The 20,325-nt window shown below is 39.6% G+C and overlaps 1 protein-coding gene and 1 long non-coding RNA gene across 40 annotated transcripts in view; one reads left to right on the top strand and one right to left on the bottom strand.

Annotated features, from left to right (window-relative positions):
• Window positions 1–9,308: 9,308 nt before the first annotated feature.
• On the bottom strand, window positions 9,309–9,830 carry LOC110007329 (uncharacterized). The gene is made up of 3 exons (XR_016047448.1): window positions 9,716–9,830; window positions 9,544–9,605; window positions 9,309–9,412 (listed from the first exon to the last, which is right to left on the bottom strand). It is a non-coding gene; the product is annotated as an uncharacterized LOC110007329 (long non-coding RNA).
• Window positions 9,831–9,832: 2 nt separating this feature from the next.
• The window catches only part of LOC18435190 (DNAse I-like superfamily protein), a 63,568-nt gene continuing 53,075 nt past the window's right edge, over window positions 9,833–20,325 (top strand). For 14 of the 39 annotated variants that reach the window (XR_016047443.1, XR_016047440.1, XR_016047441.1 and 11 more), the window contains exons 1-2: window positions 9,965–10,315; window positions 14,033–14,196. Coding sequence is in view for 18 of the 39 variants with exons in the window: in XM_020667724.2 (XP_020523383.1) it covers window positions 10,048–10,315; window positions 14,033–14,196 (432 nt within the window). In the remaining 21 variants the exon portion in view is untranslated. Of the gene's footprint in view, window positions 9,924–9,964; window positions 10,316–13,983; window positions 14,197–20,325 lie in introns of those variants that run through there. The other 25 variants (XR_016047434.1, XR_016047445.1, XM_088855646.1 and 22 more) reach the window with 7 other exon arrangements.

Genomic DNA, 20,325 nt, shown 5'->3' with positions numbered 1-20,325 from the left:
AGTTAGTTTAAGATTCCTAGGAAATTTGAAAAGAATGTACCTTAAGTCAAATTTATTGTATGTACAGACTGGTAAGAGATCAAGATTCAGAATGGCTGAAGATAATATGGAAGGAATTCATTAAGCCTTGGAAAATATGGTTACCCTAATGCAACATCAGATGGAGAACAACAATCCACCCAGGTAGTCATTTATGGGAAATGGTGGGTGTAATATCGAACAATTTAATAAATTGAATCCACCTTCTTTTAAAGGTGCTGTAAACCCACTAGAAGCCGAGGGATGGATTATACAATTGGAGAAAATATTGGAGGTAATGGAATGTCTTGATGATAAGAAGGTGGCCTTGGCAGTTTTTATGTTAGAAGGTGAAACACAACATTGGTGGCGAATGGCAAAATGAGTATTGGTCCAAGAAAATAAACCCTTGACTTGAGAGGTATTTCTAGAGATATTTAATGAAAAGTACTTCCCAGATTTTATTCGAAACAAAAAAGAAATGGAATTTCTGGAATTAGTTCAAGGAAGCAAGACAGTGGCACAATACAAGCCCAAGTATACTGAATTGGCCAGGTTCGCTCCACATATGGTCAACAACGAAGTAAGAAAGGTAAAAAAATTTGAAAGGGGCCTCAGACTAGCCATCAAAAGCAGAATATCAGTCTCAAAACTAAGGAGTTATGCCAAAATAGTGGACAGAGCTCAAATTGTTGAAAAAGACTGCGAAGATTACCAAAAGAGGAATAGTCAGATAAATCAGTATAGGCCCACACCACCTAATCGATAACCCTCTAAAGGAGCGAACAAAAGGCCAAGGCCGACGTCATTTCAAAGCCCACTATATCCTTGTAAAAAATGTGGGAAGAGACATGGGATGAAACCCTGTTATTGGGAAATCAGAGCTTGTTTCCAATGTGGGAAGTTAGGGCACAAGATCAAAGATTGTCCTGCCTTGAAAATGCAGCAACATTCGGGGCCTGAAGAGGCAGCCCAAAAACCTCAGATGAAGGGGAGAGTATTTGCAATTACCCAGCAAGATGCTCAGGCCTCAAAATCAGTGATCCAAGGTACTCTTACTATCTTTCAAAAAGCAGCTTATGTTTTGATTGATCCTGGATCTACTCATTCATTTGTGTCACCACACTTTGCATGCCACTTAAGGGTAAAGCCAGAACAATTGGAATACATTCTAGAGGTAGCCACACCTATGGGGAATTCAATTAATACCAATCTAGTATATAAGTATTGTGTGATAAGGATAGAAGAAAAAGAAATGTTAGTGGATTTAATACTCTTAAAAATTCAAGATTTTGATGTGATCTTAAACATGGATTGGCTCTTTGCATACCATGCAAGTATTGATTGTTACAAGAAAAGGGTTACTTTTTATATTCCGAATCAACCAGTATTTTTCCTCGAAGTTATCAAGGAAGCCTCTCCACCATTTTTAATCTCCTCAATTTGGGCTAATCGCCTCTTTCAAAAAGGATGGCAAGGCTTTCTTGCCTATGTTAAAGTAGATAGAAAGGAAAATATAAACTTGGACACCATTCCGATAGTGCGAGAATTTCCTGACATATTTCCTGAGGAATTGCCAGGGTTACCACCTGATAGGAAAATTGAATTCTCTATTGAGTTACTTCCCGAGACAACCCCAATTTCTAAGGCCCCTTACCGAATGGCACCTGTGGAACTTAAGGAACTTAAATAACAATTGGAAGAACTGATGATGTTCCCAAGACAGCTTTCAGAACAAGGTATGAGCAATATGAATTTTTAGTCATGCCTTTTGGATTAACCAATGCACTGACTTCATTTATGGATTTGATGAATCAAATCTTTAAGCCTTTTCTGGATAGGTTTATTGTGGTAGTTATTGATGGTATTCTAATTTATTCCAAGGATCTGGAGGAACATGAACAACATGTAAGATTGGTGTTGCAAATATTAAGAAAACAAAAGTTGCATGCCAAACTAAGTAAATGTGAATTTTGGCTTGAACAAGTGAAATTTTTAGGACATGCGATATCAAAGGAAGGGTTATCAGTTGATCCTTCAAAGGTTGAAACCGTAGTTAATTGGAAACAATCAAGTAATGTGACTGAAGTGTGGATCTTTTTGAGATTGGCAGGATATTATAGAAAACTTATAGAAGGATTCTCTCAAATTGCAACCCCATTAACTCGATTGACATAAAAAAATGTTAAATTTGAATGGACAAAGGAATGTGAGGAGAGTTTTCAAGAACTAAAAGATCAATTGTCTTCAGCACCTATTTTAACTATTCTTGAGGGGAGTGGGGGATTTGTAATTTATAGTGATGCTTCACATAAAGGCTTGGGCTCTATATTAATGCAATATAGGAGGTAGTGGCATATACATCCAGACAGTTGAAAGAATATGAGAAAAAATATCCAATTCATGACTTAGAGCTGACTGCAATAGTATTTGGTTTGAAAATTTAGACACAAATAGTGCTACACAGATCATAAGAGCCTGAAGTACCTTTTCTCTCAGAAGGATTTAAATATGTGGCAGATAAGATGGATGGATTTCTTAAAAGATTATGATTGTACAATCTATTATCATTCAGGAAAGGCTAACGTTGTGGCCGACGCTTTAAGTAGAAAATTTACAAGAGTCTTAGCTTGTCTAATGATCCAAGAAATGAAATTGTTAGAAGAAATAGTGGATTAGCATCCGACTCCGTCCTTTAATGGTGTGGTAAGTATGATTGCCAACATTAAGGCAGAATCCCAATTAATGCAACAGATTTGGCCGGCACAAAAAGAGGACCCTCAGCTTATAAAAATTTAAAAGAGGGGATGTTGGAAAAAAATGACGAATTCTCTATAAGCAGTGATGATTTGTTAAGATTTAGAGGTCGGATTTGTGTTCGAATGATGATAGTGTAAAAAGAGTTATATTTGAAGAAGCACATCACTCCCGCTATACTATACATCTCGAAAGTATTAAAATGTATCAGGACCTGAAGAAAACCTTCTGGTGGAATGATATGAAAAAAGATGTAGCACTATTTGTGTCTAAGTGCCTAACATGCCAGCAAGTAAAAGCTGAGCATCAAAGGTCCGCTGGGTTGTTGCAGCCTTTACCCGTGCCAGAATGGAAGTAGGAGTACATCTCTATGGATTTTGTCTCCGACTTGCCTAGAACAAATTTAAGGCATAACAACATTTGGGTCATTGTAGACCGGCTGACCAAAGCTGCCCACTTTCTACGGATCCATACGACTTATACTTTAGATCGACTAGCCCAGTTGTACATTAAAGAAATAATGCGGTTACATGGAGTTCATGTCAGTATTGTATCGGACAGGGACACTCGATTTATTTCTAAATTTTAGGCTAGGCTACAATCAACCATGGGGACGAGACTCACCTTTAGCACTGCTTTTCACCCCCAAACTGATGGACAATCGGAGAGGACCATCCAGACCTTGGAAGATATGTTGAGAGCCTGTGTCATTGACTTTACAGGAAGCTGGGATGACCATTTACCTCTGATTGAGTTTGCTTATAATAATAGCTTCCAAGCCAGTATTCAGATGGTACCATATGAAGCCCTGTATGTAAAAAAATACAGGTCACCAATTTGTTAGGACGAGGTTGGTGAAAGAAAGCTTTTGGGGTCAGAAATCGTCCAGGTAACCACAGATAATATAACATTAATTCGAGAAAGGCTCAGGACAGCTCAGAGTGGGCAAAAGTGTTATGCCAATAATCGATGAAGAGACCTTGAATTTGAGGAAGGTGATCGAGTTTTTCTAAAGATCTCACAAATAAAGGGCATCATGAGATTCGACAAGAAAGGAAAGCTGAGTCCCCGCTACATCGGACCCTTTGAAATCCTGGAGAGAGTCGAAAGTGTCGCTTATAGACTTGCCTTACCATCCGAATTGGCAAACATCCATAACGTCTTCCATATATCCTCATTACGAAAAAATCAGCCCGACCCATCCCATATCTTGAAATATGAACGTTGACCGATCAGGAAGGACATATCCTCCATTGAGCAGCTAATTTTGATACTGGATAGGAGGGTACAAGTGTTGCGCAACAAGGAAATTCCTTTTGTCCTTATATTATGGCAATACCATTCAAGAGAGGACTCGACTTGGGAACGAGAAGACGAAATCAGATAAAAATACCCCTATCTTTTTCAGTAATCAAGTACACAAATTTAGAGGACTAAATTTCTTTAAGAGGGGAAAAATGTAACAACCCTGAATTTTGGGAACTGAAAAATAATGTTAATAGTTTTGATGGAAATAAATACAAACAATAATAATAATAATAAATAAATAAATAAATAAAGCTCTTTATAATATGATGGTCCATATAGGCATTATGGTCCTTAGGGACCATCACTACTCTTATTCCCTTTTACCGTTCACCTTTTCCTTTCAATTGGCATGTCCTTTAGTTGACGTGGGTTTTAAACATTACACAATTAATATTAGTACTACACCTCATGTATGAGGTGGAGTTTAATAAAGTAATATAATAATAAGTTTTAAGAAGTTAAATAGAAAGAGGGTAAGGACTCTCGCCTTACATAACTTTCTTTCTAGCTCTCCTTCTTACAAACACAATGAACTTCTTCTTTCTCTAGCCGAATTTTATCGAAAGTTCCCTATCAAATATTATAGGTAAGTGACCTCATTGTTTTGAAAAATAATATATTTAGTAAACTTGTGATATTTTATCTATTGTTAGGAATTTTAAATGCTGTAAATTATTAGAAATAAATTTTTAATTTTTCTGCCTATTGTTCAGAATTTTAAATACTGTAAATTATTAGAAATAGATATGATATTTCAGCGTTTAGTAAAATTATGAGATTTCCTTCTACTGTTTTTGAATATTTAGACATTGTAAAATTCATATGCAAATGTTTGCCTCATTATTTGAAAACCTGATATTTTTGCACTTGATTGTAGTATTGCCTATGAAATGATTATTTACAAATTGGCAATTTCATAAATTGTGATAATTCCGTATTTAATTTTTTATTATCATAAAAGTTCGTCTATTGATACTAGACTGTTATCATGTTAGATTTCAAGAATGTTCTTCAGAACTGTTACCTTTCAGAAATTATTGCATAAAGTGTTTAAATGGCTACTTCGAGATATTTCAATAGAAGTGATTGCTATTAAATTGCTTCAAGTGAATTAATGTTAATGTTTTCAATGATACTTCGCATATATGATATTGTTGTTTCTGATGTTTAAAGAGTTTCAGATATAATTTTGACTATAAGTGGACATGCAGTGATCGTTAGGACCTATCCAATTATGTCGGTAGGGACTATTTGGACTCATCCGGGACACCGGTGATGTATGATTCAACCTGCAGGGATTGTTAGGACCTATCCGATTACGTCGGTAGGGACTCTTTGAACTCATCTGAGACGCCGATGATGTATGTTTGGATATGCAGGGATTGTTTAGACCTATCCGATAGGGGCTATTTGGATTCATCTGGTACGTCAGTGATGTATGTTTAGACTTGCAGGGGTTGTTTGGACCCATCAGGACGCTGATGGGGTATATAGGTGACTTACTTGGGACGTCAGTAGGGTATTTTGTGAAATCATTTGAATTATGCATATTTGTTAAAATATTTATATGTATTTCCTTCATTTGGGTTATGTTCAACTGTGGATTTGTGAAAAGTGAGATTGTTATTCACAAATGCTTTTGCTCACAATTCTTCCTCAGGTGGTTTTTAATATACATTCTTTAGAAAATGTTTATATCTTCCAACAATGATTATTTTTAGCCAAACTCACCAAACTATGGTAAATATTTTTCAAGGTAATTGCAGTCTCATAGTTAAATGCACATCATGACTAGCTTGTGAAGAAGATATAGTCATGTCATAACTAAATTCTCCTTTGTATCTTTTGTTTAATTTCACCACTGTAAGTTTTTGTTCTATCAACTGGTGTATACCTAGACTTCATGTTAATATCAGTTGTGAGCAAACTTTGTACAAATTTTAATTAATAGAAAAATTTGTTTTGTTACAATATATATTAATAGGAATTTGAATTTGTTCCTAGTATAAGAATAGTCTGTCGCACCTCGGGAATGTTAGAAATCTTGGGGCGTGATAGTACCGATATAGTCCACTGAATAAATAATGTGGAAAGGACAAGGGTCTTAACCTCATCACATTCATTCTTTGCGACATACACATGACTTCCTTGCCTTTGATTATGAAGCTTCCTGGTATGTTTGGTCCCCAAAAACATGCCCAACAGTCATAAAACCTCTAAACCATAGAACAAATGGACCAGATAATCACCAAGAGGGTTGGAGGATAATCCCTCAATCAAGGTCCACATGTGTGGTTCCATGGTCGTTATAAAGTCATGGCACATGTAGACTTTCTATAGAATATTGTTGTTCCTTATGTGAACTATCTATGGGCTATATGTAGGCCTTTTATGGACGTATTGTTACCCGGTCTGGTATGGCTTGCCTTAATTTTCCAATGGAAAAAGTCTTGACATTAGCCAATCCACAACATGTGCATATGATATATGCATTTTGGAAGCCAACTCTATCAGGATGATCATAGGAGACATACACATGTACTAGAGAAGGCCCCCATTTATGATGCTTGTATACTAATCCCTGGCGGTACACCTGCAATCTACTTTAATGCCAGAATCTAGACATCTATTGGTTAACTTTAAGGACTAAATATGAATCCTTGCTTAAAACCGTAGGTCATGGGTTCTATTAGGCTAATTTAAGAAAATAGTTGAGGGAGGGATAAGCCGAGTGGAGTGTCTAATATATTAACGTTTTTATTATTAAATGTACCTAATTTTGCTCCCAATATTCTTTTGGAAGTCCAAACCAAATCAAAATGATAAAACAAACCTAATAGATAGGTTTTCGATATTTTATAGAGTTTTATGGAAATTTTTAGAGACAAATGAGCTAAAAAAGTTGTTTCCAAAATTTTGAATAAGGACAAGTGGTTGTGCCTAGACACATGTGGGGCCATGGGTATGGTCCTCACTATTCTCACACGTGGATGACATCATGATGATATCACCAAGGTGGTATTATTTTTACAAGACCATGTTTGATAGCCCATATAAGTGTTTGTTGTTGATTGTGTTGTTTTAAATTACACGAGTGAATCTTGGTATATCTTCTAGAAGGGACATAGGGTTTAATATTTGGATTAAAACTTTACGTCTAATGGGAAATTAAAAAGCCTATTTGCGTGACACTTGTCCGACTCAGATTCACCCCATATGCATTCTATATATAAGAGAGAATCTCACCTTATCTCTCTCTTCCTCTCTCTCTCTTCAAGTAAATTGAGAGGGAAGAAAAACCTAAGGGATATGCTCCTCACAATTTAAATTCTCTCTCTAGATCAATAAAAGTAGAGATGGGAAAATTGGACTTTGTAAAATATTTGAATTTTGATTTTGAAAAATTGAATTCCATATCAAAAATAAAAATGGGAGGAAAATTTAGAATTGAAATTTGAATTTGGAGATAGTAGTGTTAATCTCATCCTTGGATGTTAGTTAATTTATTGATGGATGACTTAGATCAAAGCCTTTCTCACCCCTTAAATCTCTATGATCAATGATCCAAATAAATAATCAAATTAACCTTCAACGCACTCTTTACAAATCCTATAAATAAGGGTCCTCTCCTCCAATTTTATCGCCTAAACTCTATTGCAAAGTTATGATACCAAATTGGAGAGAGAGAGGTCCCCATAGAAAGGCACACCCCACCTAAAGAGAGAAAGAGAGTAGCTCAATGCCCTAGCCATGCCTCATGTCCATGAGCACCAAAGCTAAGCCATCACACTTTGTCCTTTTGCCCATGCATCCTATGGCTCAATGCCTCATTAATAGAGCTAAACTTCAACTTTTATGCTTCTGGTTACGACTAATTTGACTTACTTACAACAAGATAATTCATCTATTTAGAAGCCATTAAGTTCAATTTTATGAGTTACCACCATATCTAATTGCATGCTTATGCATGGTGCCTCATATGCGCAATTTAGCCTAGTTTTGCACCACGTAGTTCTTCAAAGCTCAATTTATGATAATGAAATAAGCCTCCATTTGAATGATTAATTGTATAATGGTTATGTTTTGATTGCTTCTCAGTTTAGAGGATTAGAAGGACCAATCACTTGTGCTATGGGTAAGGAGATATGGTATGGGATGTAGTTAAGTCTCAAGGAGTTGATCTCAAGCATTTCTTAATAGAATTGGCTTTCCCGTGGTTGATTGCATCTTAATTTGCAGGATGATGTCTTCGCTGTACAATTTGTTGAGTCATTGTAAAGTGAAAGGTTGTATTTGGGTCAAGAAACTGTAATCGTAAAGTGTTCGATGAAATATTCAATGAAAAGTGTTTCTAAGTATCAATGGCATTGTATTTCTGCAACGTTCACTGGATCAAATGAATGGAAATGTTTAGGGGGCTATATTGAGGGTTTTTTTTTGTCATTTTGAGTTGCAAATCAAGTTGGCCAGTGAATATATTAATTCATTATTAATGTAACTTTTATTTATATGCATATGCAAAAACCGTGTAAAAAGTCACTTGTATTGAAAATTTAAAGTATATGTAACAAAACTGTGGTCTCTATACCTAGCACAAATTTCATCCCAATCTAATATTCGAAAAAATAGCAATAGATGAATATAAGATCAACATTTCTAAACAAGCCCAATAGTCCATACTGTAGTTAATCTAGAATGCCATAATGTCATTTGTCTAATATTGATCGGATTGTTGATATTTGATACAAGTATTTGGCTTTTATCTTTTTTATAATAAGGTGAAAGTTGGGTGTCCATTATACTAGCCTTCATGCATTTGAAAAAAAAGTAAAATGATTAAAATACCCTTAAACCTTTGATGGGTGTGTTGATCATTTTAATTTGCTCCAATCATTTTTTATATATTTTTAAAGAGTAATGATCCTATAAGACCCTCCTCCACTTATGTGTGTAGGACCCTAAAGGATCACTATTAAATTTGACATGGATCTTTAAAAAAGTTATTACATGGGTGTGAGACTTGAGTTTTATAAAGATCCGTATCAAATTTAATGGTGATCATTGGAATCCTATACGTATGGATGGGGAAGGATTCGATAGGATCATTTCTCATTTTTATAATATGCTCTAAACCCTCCAATTTTTTTTTAGATTTGAATTTTATAAAACAATAAAAATAAAAAATGTCAAGGAAACAAATTTGAAAAGAAACAAATTTGAAAATGATATTGTAGTCCATCAACCATGTCCGTGCTTCGTTCTTTCATGGGGGCATGGAACTGCCTGTATCAACTCTTCAGGAAGTTGGAAGTCTCAAACATGCCTTCAGCTGCAGCACAATTCCTGTTATCAAACACGAAAGTGCAAAAACTTTATAGTTTTGGTTTCAAAACACAGAAGTTCCAAGATCAAAAAACACAGAAGTTCCAAGATCAAACACACCAGAAAGAACTACCGCACCTAGAGCTTATGGCTCGAAATCGACGTTTTCTGGAAGTTGGAAGTCTCAAACATGCCTTCAGCTGCAGCACAATTCCTGTTATCAAACACGAATGTGCTAAAAACTTAATAGTTTTGGTTTCGAAACACAGAAGTTCCAAAAATTAAAACACACTAGAAAGAACTACCGCACATAGAACTTATGGCTCGAAATCAACGTTTTCCGGAAGTTGGAAGTCTCAAACATGCCTTCAGCAGCACAATTCCTGTTATCAAACACGAAAGTGCTTAATTCCAAGAATTAAAACACACTAGAAAGAAGAACTACCGAACATAGAACTTATGGCTCGAAGAGCATGCTCCCAGAATTCTATGCCGCATTCGGCCTCATCTTCTTCTTGGTACTTCTTTAGATCAAAACTTCTCGCTCCTGTTGCGGTTTGTGGAAAATCCATATTGTTTAAATCTCCCTCCCTCTTCCCCTCCCTCTCCCTCTCTTTCTCTCTCTCGAAAATTAGGGTTCCCATGAAAATAAGTGGTTCCATCTCCGCTGATGAGACCTGTATTAAGCAGGAGGAGGGCTTGGTAGTCTCTACCCACTGTGGCAAACGTCAAAGGTTTTCAGTAGAGATCTCAGCTAACTTCCAAAGTTCAGACCAGGACTTCAATCAAGAGGTCGTGACTTCGAAACGCAAGAAGCACAGCCGAAGAGCTTCAAAAAAGAGGAGAAAAACTTATGAACCACAACAACGCAGATGGGTTTTCTCTTCCCATGATTTGTCTTCATATAGAGGTGATTTTGCAATTTGGTTTTGTCATTTCTTTTTCCTTTTTGGATTTTTCTGGTTCTGTAAGGGTGGATTACAATTGGAGTTATTGTCTTTTCATTTTATTGATGTGGTTTAGAAATATGTGAGTTTCTTTTATTGTTAACAAACACATTGCGACTGTGGTTTATATCTTGGTGCTTCTTAGAATGAAAGGCTTAGCAACTGAGTATTCGTTTACTTGGGGCTGGGTTTTTTTTTTTTTTTTATTTTTTTTTTTTTATCTTTTCTTTGGGGTAAATCAATGGGAATGGTATTGTAGGGTTCTCGAGAACCCTTTAGCTTGCGGAACCGGGAATCCCACCCAAAATCGATGAATACAAAGTTGATGAATACAACTAAAATTTGAGCACGAGAAATAAAGCAAACATAAAAAACACACCACAACAACACATGATTTTCGTGGTTCACCCTGTAGGGCTACATCCACGGTGTCGGCAACTAGAATTCCACTATCACAATGAAGATTACTGTTTTGGGTTACAAGAGATAATACCTATTGCTAAACATTGGTAAAAGATCATCATCGAACTTCCCTTCTAAACCCGCTCTCCAACACCGTCAATCAACATCCTCATTCTCACCGCAATACCACTACTGGAAAGATAACTTCGAGAGCAACATAGAGATATTCTCTCTCTAGAAGTGAAAATTAATCAACCCAAAACTTATGAGAATACCGCCCCTCTCTCAGAGGCTATGTCTCTCTCTCTTGAGACCCATCTGTACATTGGAGATCTATTCCCATAACCCCAAAGGGGTGACCCTCATAAGATGGGTATTATGTCCTCCTTCACTCTCTTCACTTTCTTGCTTCCCAAGAAAGCCAATTTTCTATTTGCCATAATACCCTAATATTTAGACGAAAATATGGGTATGGTGATTTAGTTATCACCAAGCCCAACAGCCTATACATTTTCATTAATGAAAAAAATAAAAATAAAAATAAAATGCATCACAGGATCTTAGGACCTTTTTGATGGTTAACATTTGTTAGTTTGTTACATCAGCGAAGGGTAATAACATAATGAAATAAGGATGTCGGGCCCTTCAGATCGTTGATTGGCTGACCTTGCACCATATTTAGTGTAGTGTGCTGGCGACCTGGTTTGCTTCTTAGAAAGTATGCTGGATAGACCATTCTATGTTACACAACATTGATAGACCATTCTATGTTACACAACATCCAACTCCTTGAGGAGGAGGAAGCCTTCCTGCTATAGAATGATTCAGGAACGTAGAGTCACTCTTTATGACTAGGTGGCTACAATCCAATTCTAAAGCCAGTTATCCTTTTTCCAAAGCCTTGAATTGTGTGGTATTGTTTGAATTGATGCCGATTGGCAAAGCAAAAGCAGAGAAATAGCAACCGCTGTGACCACAAATTGAGCCATCACATCGTGCTACCCCTGGATTACAAAAAGAAGCCCCATCTATATTCAATTCAAAAAATCCCTCTAGTGGAGAGACCCATTGAACATAACGAACCTTAGATGGTTTAACATGTTTGACTTGCTTCCAAGTCAACTTGAGGTTACTTGTGATAGCTTCCTCACTTGAAGAACTTCTAGATCTTTATGTCTGCTAAATCCTTAACAATTGCTAGGATCAGATGTAAATTACCTTCCCCTTGGACTCGCCTCAGTCTTCAAATATGTGATTCTTCTTTTCACGCCAAAGACATCATATGATAACCAGAAAGAAAGAAATTCAGACATGTGACATATTCTTCGATTTGCATATGTGTATTCTCCATTTCAAGAAGTCTGAAGGAGGTGTTGCCCCACTTGGAAGTATCTACAGCACTGTAAATGATATATTGCCAGAGTAACTAAGGCTATCTACGAGCAAGAAACAAATTATCAGCAGAAATCTCATTGTTATGTCAGAAAAATGTAGCAAGAAGTTAGCTGGGCCTCTTGAGACTTTAAAAGATGAAAACTGGGAAGCTCGGGCTGAAGGGCAAGCCAAGTGAACTCCTTTTCTCTTAGGTGAGTAGGAGCCTTCCAAACTTCATTTAAACCAGGACGAATAAATCCTCTCAAATGAATTATTTCCACACTTATTTGATCGTGAAATCTCCATCAAGTGCACTGACCCCAACAAGCTTATTCTAAAATGGCTCAGCAGGAAGTGGACAAGAATCTATTGCACTCCAGGCTGAATTAAACCTCTTGAAGTAGGAGTGGGCAGGACCCAAGCCTGAGTTGACTCGTGAATGAAAGCAGCCACTTTCAAAATGGGGGGGAGTCCCATGCTCTCTATGTAGCTCTAGACCATATATATCCAAACTCCAACCTTCTAGAAGCCAAGGATCCACCCAAAGATTTACTGGCTCCCATCCCATACTAGTACCCCTCCAAGCATGTGAACAGTTCTTCTGGATAACCTGCCACATAGAAGTATTGCGGTAGTATTTGTACTTTCTTTTCAATTTTCTTCCCTTCTCTGAAAAGATGATCGTTTTATTGTAATTTTGGGTTAATTCTAATCCTGACTGTATTAAGTAATGTTTCTTTTACTTCGGTGTATATTTGACTCAACTGTCAACTCCATGAACTGGAGCGACCTTTGGCCTTCAGTCAAATCCTGTCCAATTTATTTTTGTGGTCTTTGATCGAAATTGTTTCACCAAATGGTTGTTCTCATTTTGGAGCTTGCTTAAGTGGACAAACCACATCTCCCTTTTTTTTTTTGGGGGGGAGAATGGTTGACTATTTTTCATTATAGCTATGGCTATTATAATACAAAAACTCCTATAGGCAGCACACAAAGATTGGTGATCTACAACAAAATGGGAAGACTAGTAAAGAAAAATGAAACACAAAGAGCATTTGAATTGGTTGGTGTCATTAGTGTCAATTGATCAAATAGTAATTTTTTAATTCTGATAGCATTTGAATTAGTTGTTATCAAACCTTTGTTTAGTATTTAGGAATTCAACAGTTTTATACCCTTTAAGGGTTTTTATTTCTTTGTAATGCTTTTCGATAAATCTTAATGTTATATGAGTGCAGTTTGCATACGGATGCATCCGTAGTTGTAGAGGTAAGGTGCACCTTGCACCTTCAAATTTTATCATGGTATATAATTTTGATGTAAAGTGTTCTTAGGATTATCTCAAAATCTATTTTTATATCTAATTATAAAATTTTAAATTTAAAAAATTGTTAAAATCAAGTAGATCTATAAACATATGAAAATCTTGAAAATAGACAATGTAGATAATATGTTGTAAAATGCACTATTTCTGAGACTTAAATTTTTTTTGTTTTTCATAATCATACATCTCGATGTCGAGATGATCAATCAAAGGGTTTTTCAACATTAAAACTACCTTTTCCGATGGATTTTTGAGGGGCATCCGTAGTTCTACATTATAAGGCAGCATCCTTATGTAACTCTTTCCATGTTATATATCTGACAAATTTGCATTCTGACATCTGGCCTTCCCATAAATTCTTTAGCAAGTAATGCTTGATAAATCATGTACTACAGGAATTATGTTAGTGTGTATTTCTGACTCTCAATGAATGAAAAAATTGAACTCAGTTTGTTTTACTTTTTGTTGTCTGTAACTTTGTTATGAAATTTCCATCACTGTGCAATCTATATGTTTGTGATTTGTGATCAGTTGTGGCAGAAACCTTCTCAAGTGATAACAGGAGTTTCGCATATTGCAGATAGGTTTGTGATTGTCTCCTATAACATATTAGGAGTCGACAATGTCTTAAAGCACATGGACCTCTATCATCATGTTTCGCCACAAATTTTAAATTGGGACTGGAGGAAGAATCTGCTACATGAGGAGATTAAATGTTATAAGCCAAGTATTTTATGCTTGCAGGCATGTGTTGTTCCCTTTTTAATGTAGTTTTTGTTCATTACGAGGTCAGCCTAGTGATGTTGGCTGCATATGTTTTTGCTATTCAACTTATTTGCTCATACTTTGTAGTTTGGCTTTTCTTGTAATTTATTTAAAATGAAGATTTTGTTAACTTCTTCGGTAAAACCTATTGATGTTGACTATTTTTGATATGATAACAAAACGTGAAGGGCAAGATGTGATGAAGTTAAGCAAGAAAGATGATACTAACGGGTCATTGAATAATGCTGCTGAGGACCTTTTTACTATAACCATTGCTATACTTAGTATTTTAATAAACGGATTTGGCCGCCTGGGTAGCCAGTACGTGGCTAGCTTTCGAGGCGGCCCGAGCGGAGAGGGGTGAACCTAAGGGTGTTGTTGGGAGGTTTGGGTTGGATACCGAACACCCTAGTTGAACTTAAGTAGTAGTCAATAAAGGAAACAATTTTTAAAGTCATATATACATGAGTTTGAATCGTGAAATTGAATAATTAAAACTTTAGAAGAGTGAAACTTGCTTAAAATTTATACAAAATTTTATGGATCATTAAACAATTTCAATATGCCATAGTTAGTCTACACTCCACAATCTATGTTGATCAGCATGTTTCTGAAAGTCATAAAAGTCAAAATTCAAAGACTTAAATGTAAAACAGCAAAACAAGACAACAAATTTTATAAGCTCAAATCTCAAATTGATTACCTCATCATATTCACCACCACCAACACCACGAACACCATCATCTCCATCTCCACACCATCATCTCCATCTCGACAACCACCACCAGATGTATCTGAATCTAATGATGCCAAGCAATCATTATCAAGTCATCCACTTCGACATATTGCTCTTCTTCCTCAGTCTTCTCTGAGTGAGTCTCCTCCTCCCCTTATCTTCTCATGGCCTTCCTTTTAGATTTAGATTGGTGGCTGGCATAGGGCTTAATGGGGTTGCAATAACCTTTTGAACTTGTCTCCAGCTCAAATTCTCTTTACGGAATATTGCATGATCTCCAGCATTGGCCAATCAGTCATCGAAATAATCAATATGTCTTACAGAAATGGGGTCGTGTTGATGGTGATGTTGATCTCGCGCTTTTAACCTCTGATTATACTGAATGTAAACAACATCGTGCGGTCTCTTTTGCTCGAGCTTGTTTCTCGTTATTGTATGCATCAGTTGGATAATGCATGAATGCATGATTAGAATTTAGAAAAGTATAATATAATTTAGGGGTTAGGGATTCCCTAAAGGGACATGAAGACTCTGCTTAGGAAGTTAGGAGTAAAGGACTAGGAAAAAAGTCAGTTACTCGCTTTGGTCCCATATCAACTGTTCTCTTCCCCTTTGCATGTGCGTAGACCATTGGCTTTTGGCCCATTCTTTAGGGAAATACGTGTCACTGTGCTTTGCTCTCTAGGCCAATATGTAATGCAATGACAATAGGAAGCAGCAGATCTAGTCCCCCCCTGACCTTACTAACTCCCTCTTTTTGTAAACTTCATCATCATGGCTAAGACTTGGGTGTTGTCGTATATAAACATAGTAATAGCTCTTGCTATCTTCATTGTTGTGTTGACTACTGTCAACTTGCTTATTGCCTTAAGCATGAGGTTAATGTAGTCGCTGTGCAGGGTGTCCAAATATGTGTATTCTCTTCACCACTAATAAGCAGTTGCCATATTGGCCATACCTGTAACTACTTGAGAAACGTATTATTTACCCCCCTCCTTTGTATATTTATGTACTAAACTAAAAATAAACTGCACATCAATAGTCTATAAATAAAGATATCGCTATTTTAAAGAGTTTTTTGCTAAGCATATATAATAATATAGAGTGAAAGGGTCCACCCACATATTCTTTGAGGTTTGGAGCAAGATCCCCAAAAGGTTGGGATCAAGATCCCAAAAGGTAGGGATCAAGATCCCCAAGAGGTTAATACATAGAGGCTGTGGAGACATGAAAGGAAGGAATCGGAGGTCGCTTAATCGCCCCTGCCTCCCTCCTACCACCTGGAGCGACATCAATGCCTTGTATCCTAAAACACATCTGCATCGTCCCCCCCCCCCTCTGAACTCTTTGCCACCGGCCTTTACCCACAAATCCTCTTTTGTGCAAGTTGTTTCGTCTCCCAAATCTAACCCGTTTCTCAGGTCCCTAGCAGTCCTCCTGTCTCCCCTGTGGTCTCCCCCTACCTACCATTTTGTATCACCACACTTTGGAGGAGACAGAGACTCACCAAAAAACTTTCTGCTTCCTTAATTGGTAGTTTTCAACCGGAACGAGATGACTTAAGAGGAATCGAAAGGTGGGCCAGAAGCCTCTAGGAGGAACCCAACTTAGTATGTAGACGTCTCTCTTGTGGAGATTTGGTTTTTTCCTTCTACTCTCAAGAAGAAGCTAATTTAGCTCTACTCAAAACCTCTAACCCGTCGTTCAAAGGAGCCTGTTGCTCTCTTCGGCGGTGGTCACCAAAAGAAGGCTCTTTCAGGAAACAAAGGTTTGGCTCACCCTCCATCACTTACCGCTTCATGCATGGTCACCAGAGACCTTTAAGAGAGTAGCGACAGCTTGCGGCAATCTCGTGTTCATCCACTGGATCTCCTTGGAGTCTCTACCTTTGGGCTCCATTCGACTTTTGCTAGAAGTCCTGGACACCACTTCGATTCCTCAAACGGTATGGCTCAAAATAAATAATTTCTATTACCCTCTCTCAACCTCCTGGACTTCGGCTTCACCCCCCTCCCCCAATTTCCTTCAACAATCCCACCTGGTTCCTACAACGGAAACTCTTCTCAGCAGTGGATGGTGGTGACTAGGAAAAAACACAACCGTGAGTGGCCCCACCGGCGACCACCCGATAAAACTTTCTCTAAGGTGCCCCCCTTGGATCATCTGCCCCAGAAAAATGTCTGGCGCCCTCGCCCACAGCTCCGGAACTAGAACAGGGGGTTGGCCTCTCTTTCGGTTTTGGATGCGTCCGCCTCGAAACCGTTCTCTGCACCTGACTCAATTTTTTATCCGAGTCGTGGAGCGGTACAACTTTCCGAGCCCGCGTTGATCCAACGATCCGAGAAAGAGGTGGTTGAGGATCCCTCCCCCCCCCCCACCCTTCTCGAGGTTGGGGGCCCCTTGGGTCATCTGCCCCATAAGAATGTCTGGCGCCCTCGCCCACAGCTCCGGAACTAGAACAGGGGGTTGGCCTCTCTTTCGGTTTTGGATGCGTCCGCCTCGAAACCGTTCTCTGCACCTGACTCAATTTTTTATCCGAGTCGTGGAGCGGTACAACTTTCCGAGCCCGCGTTGATCCAACGATTCGAGAAAGAGGTGGTTGAGGATCCCTCCCCCCCCCCCCCCACCCTTCTCGAGGTTGGGGTGATCGACCCGACCCATCTTCCTCTTATCCCCCTCACACGCTCTCACCTGGCCCACCTCTTTTACCCTATCCGTTTCCTCCTTTTCCCACCGCCTCTATCTCTGCCCTTCACTCTTCCCCTTTGCCTGCCACGCGTCCCCTTGAGACACCTAATCCCACAAACCTGGTGACGGCACCCCTTCTACCCTCCCGTGCCTATCACAGCTGTCCAACCCCCTCCATTTGTCTACCTCGGGCTCCACGTTACATCCATCGTAGTCAGGTGTCCCCCAGCTGTCCCCGTCCATTACCGCCTTCCCCCCTTCTTCTCCCCAGGTGTCAGCCTTTGTTGATGCCTCACCTTCGCCTATCCTTTGCGGTATTGGAGCCCCTCTCTCTCTCGATGTTGGCGCCTTACTCGGCCCTCACTCCTCTGTTCACCCCCCCAATCTTCCTCCTAGCCCAGACCCGTTACCCGACCGTCCAGGGCCCCGAGACTTTGAGCTCCTCGAGCTGCCTTATTCTTGCCACCTGGCAGCCATCCAGCCCACAACTGCGTTTATGCCGCCGCGACTGTCTCATCCCACCCACTTGTCCCCATCGACTACCTCTTCAGTACTTCCGTCGGCGCGTCAGCCAAACCTCTCCCATCAGCTACCTTTGTTGGGCCTCACCTCTTCGTCTTCCCCTACTCGGCCGGTCTAGCCCCCTCAGAAGTCCACTTCGCAGCTGCAGAGCCATGAATCTGGGTCAGAGTTAAAGACCGAGACCACCCTGACTACTGTTCCCCCCTCAGTTTCGCCTCCTCCAACCTCCTCTGTGCATGCGCAGAGCCTCGATCCCTGGCCAGAGGTAGTGCACGAAATTTCTCTGCCAACTGCTACCCAGGCGACTCTCCCCCCCTGTCTCTGTCTTCCTCTTGGTTGGTCTCTCCTCCTCCCTCTCCCTGTTCTCTCTCTCTCTCTTTCTACCCCCTCAACCTTGACTTCCTTCTCCCCTAGGGTCAAAAGCCTTCTTCTTAACAGAAGATGAATCGAGAATCTTATCCTTTGGGCATTGTTGCTGCCCAGTCTTTAAACCCCACCCCTCGGCATCTATCGCCGATCTTCTGGCACCACACCTCTCCTTTACCCCACACCTGGTCCACATCCACAGGCCTCAAAGTATTCACTATGTTTGGCCCCCCAATTCCCCCGTTTTTCTTTCCTCTTACACATCCATCCAGACTCACCAATATCTCACCTACCTTCCTACTTTATCCTTTCTCCCGATCGACTACCCACTGCTTCACCCCTTGACCCTGCTGCTATCCCTAGCCTTAATCCTCTGCAGCATCGACCACCTAACCCTTCCCTTATTTCGCCTCTTCTACCCGTGGATACTACGGAGAATTCAGGGACTCCCTAGCATACCCTTATTAACTCTACCCCAGGTGTTTTGCCCCTCCCTGCCCTACCCTCTGATATCTACCCATCCGTCCATCCACCCCCTTTTTCCTCCTAAGCTAAACCTGTAGCACAAATGTCAACCCCCTCCATTTCCCAGGATGGCGAAGTGGTCGAGGAGAATACTGAAGACGAGATCAATATTGAAGAAGATAGAATGAGAACTATATACAGAATAATGGGTTTTGAGTACGACGGTCTTGAAGGACTTGCACACAGATACATCACAGCAGACGCGCAGAGCAGGTTGCAGGTGAGACTCAAAGGCCAAAGAGAACTATGCAATCTTTTCTCTTCCTTACCTTTGCTAGGGAAGCCCATTGATTGTCGCCCTTCCCCCTCCACTATCGACTGCCCAAGGAGATCCCCCTGGCCTCCTCCCCTGCCTTCTTCTCTTATAAATGAAACTGTTCATTTGGAACATCAGAGGGCTCGGACAGCTCGCTAAGAAAGATGCAGTCAAACCTTTCACCTCTAAATTCTCCCCTACCATTTTGGCCCCCCTTGAAACCAAACTACCAGACCCTGACCTCCAACTCATTCGTCGGGTCTGGGGTAGGAGACCGTGCTAGTGGGTCTCTTTGCCGGCGAATGGGGCTTCAGGAGGCATTTGGGTGGTCTGGGATCCATCCGACCTCTCTCTTAACTCCCACTTTATAGGAGAATTTTCAATCACCCTTCTACTCTCTAATATATCTGATGGTGTCCCGTGGAAATTGTCTGCCATCTATGGGCCGGATTCTCTGACCATCAGACATAGGCTTTGGTCTGAACTGGACTATATAGCATCCCTTCCACACGCCATTTGGTGTGTGGGTGGCGATTTCAACATCGTCCGATGGTCTTATGACAGAAATTCCTCGTCCTTAGTCTCCCGGGAAATGAGGAATTTCTCAGATTTGATCGGTCGCAATGAGCTGATCGACATTCCTCTTCAAGGATGCCAATATACTTGGTCCAACCATAGCACCAACCCCACCCTTTCTAAACTTGATAGATTCCTTATTTTTGTCAATTGGGAGGAATGATTTCCGAGATCACTTTCCTTAGCCTTACTACATTGGACCATTGTCCAATTCTGCTTGATACCGATGCTATCACTAGGGGCCCTCGTCCTTTCAGATTTGAACTGCATTGGCTCCACGAGAAGGCCCTACCCGCCCTTGTCCAAACCTGGTGAAATTCTTTTGACTCTCAGGTTGCGGGGAGAGCTGGCTTTGTACTTCAGAAGAAAATCCAACTCCTCAAAATGCTCTCAAATCTTGGAGCAGAACCATTCATGGGAATTTCTCGCACTTAAAGTC

This window comes from Amborella trichopoda, chromosome 13, assembly GCF_054954075.1.
Source record: "Amborella trichopoda isolate Santa Cruz 75 chromosome 13, AtrichopodaSantaCruz75HAP2 v2.0, whole genome shotgun sequence".
Taxonomy (NCBI): Eukaryota; Viridiplantae; Streptophyta; class Magnoliopsida; order Amborellales; family Amborellaceae; genus Amborella; species Amborella trichopoda.
The sequence above is the reverse complement of the archived record's forward strand: the minus strand, read 5'-3'. Positions and strand labels throughout refer to the sequence as shown.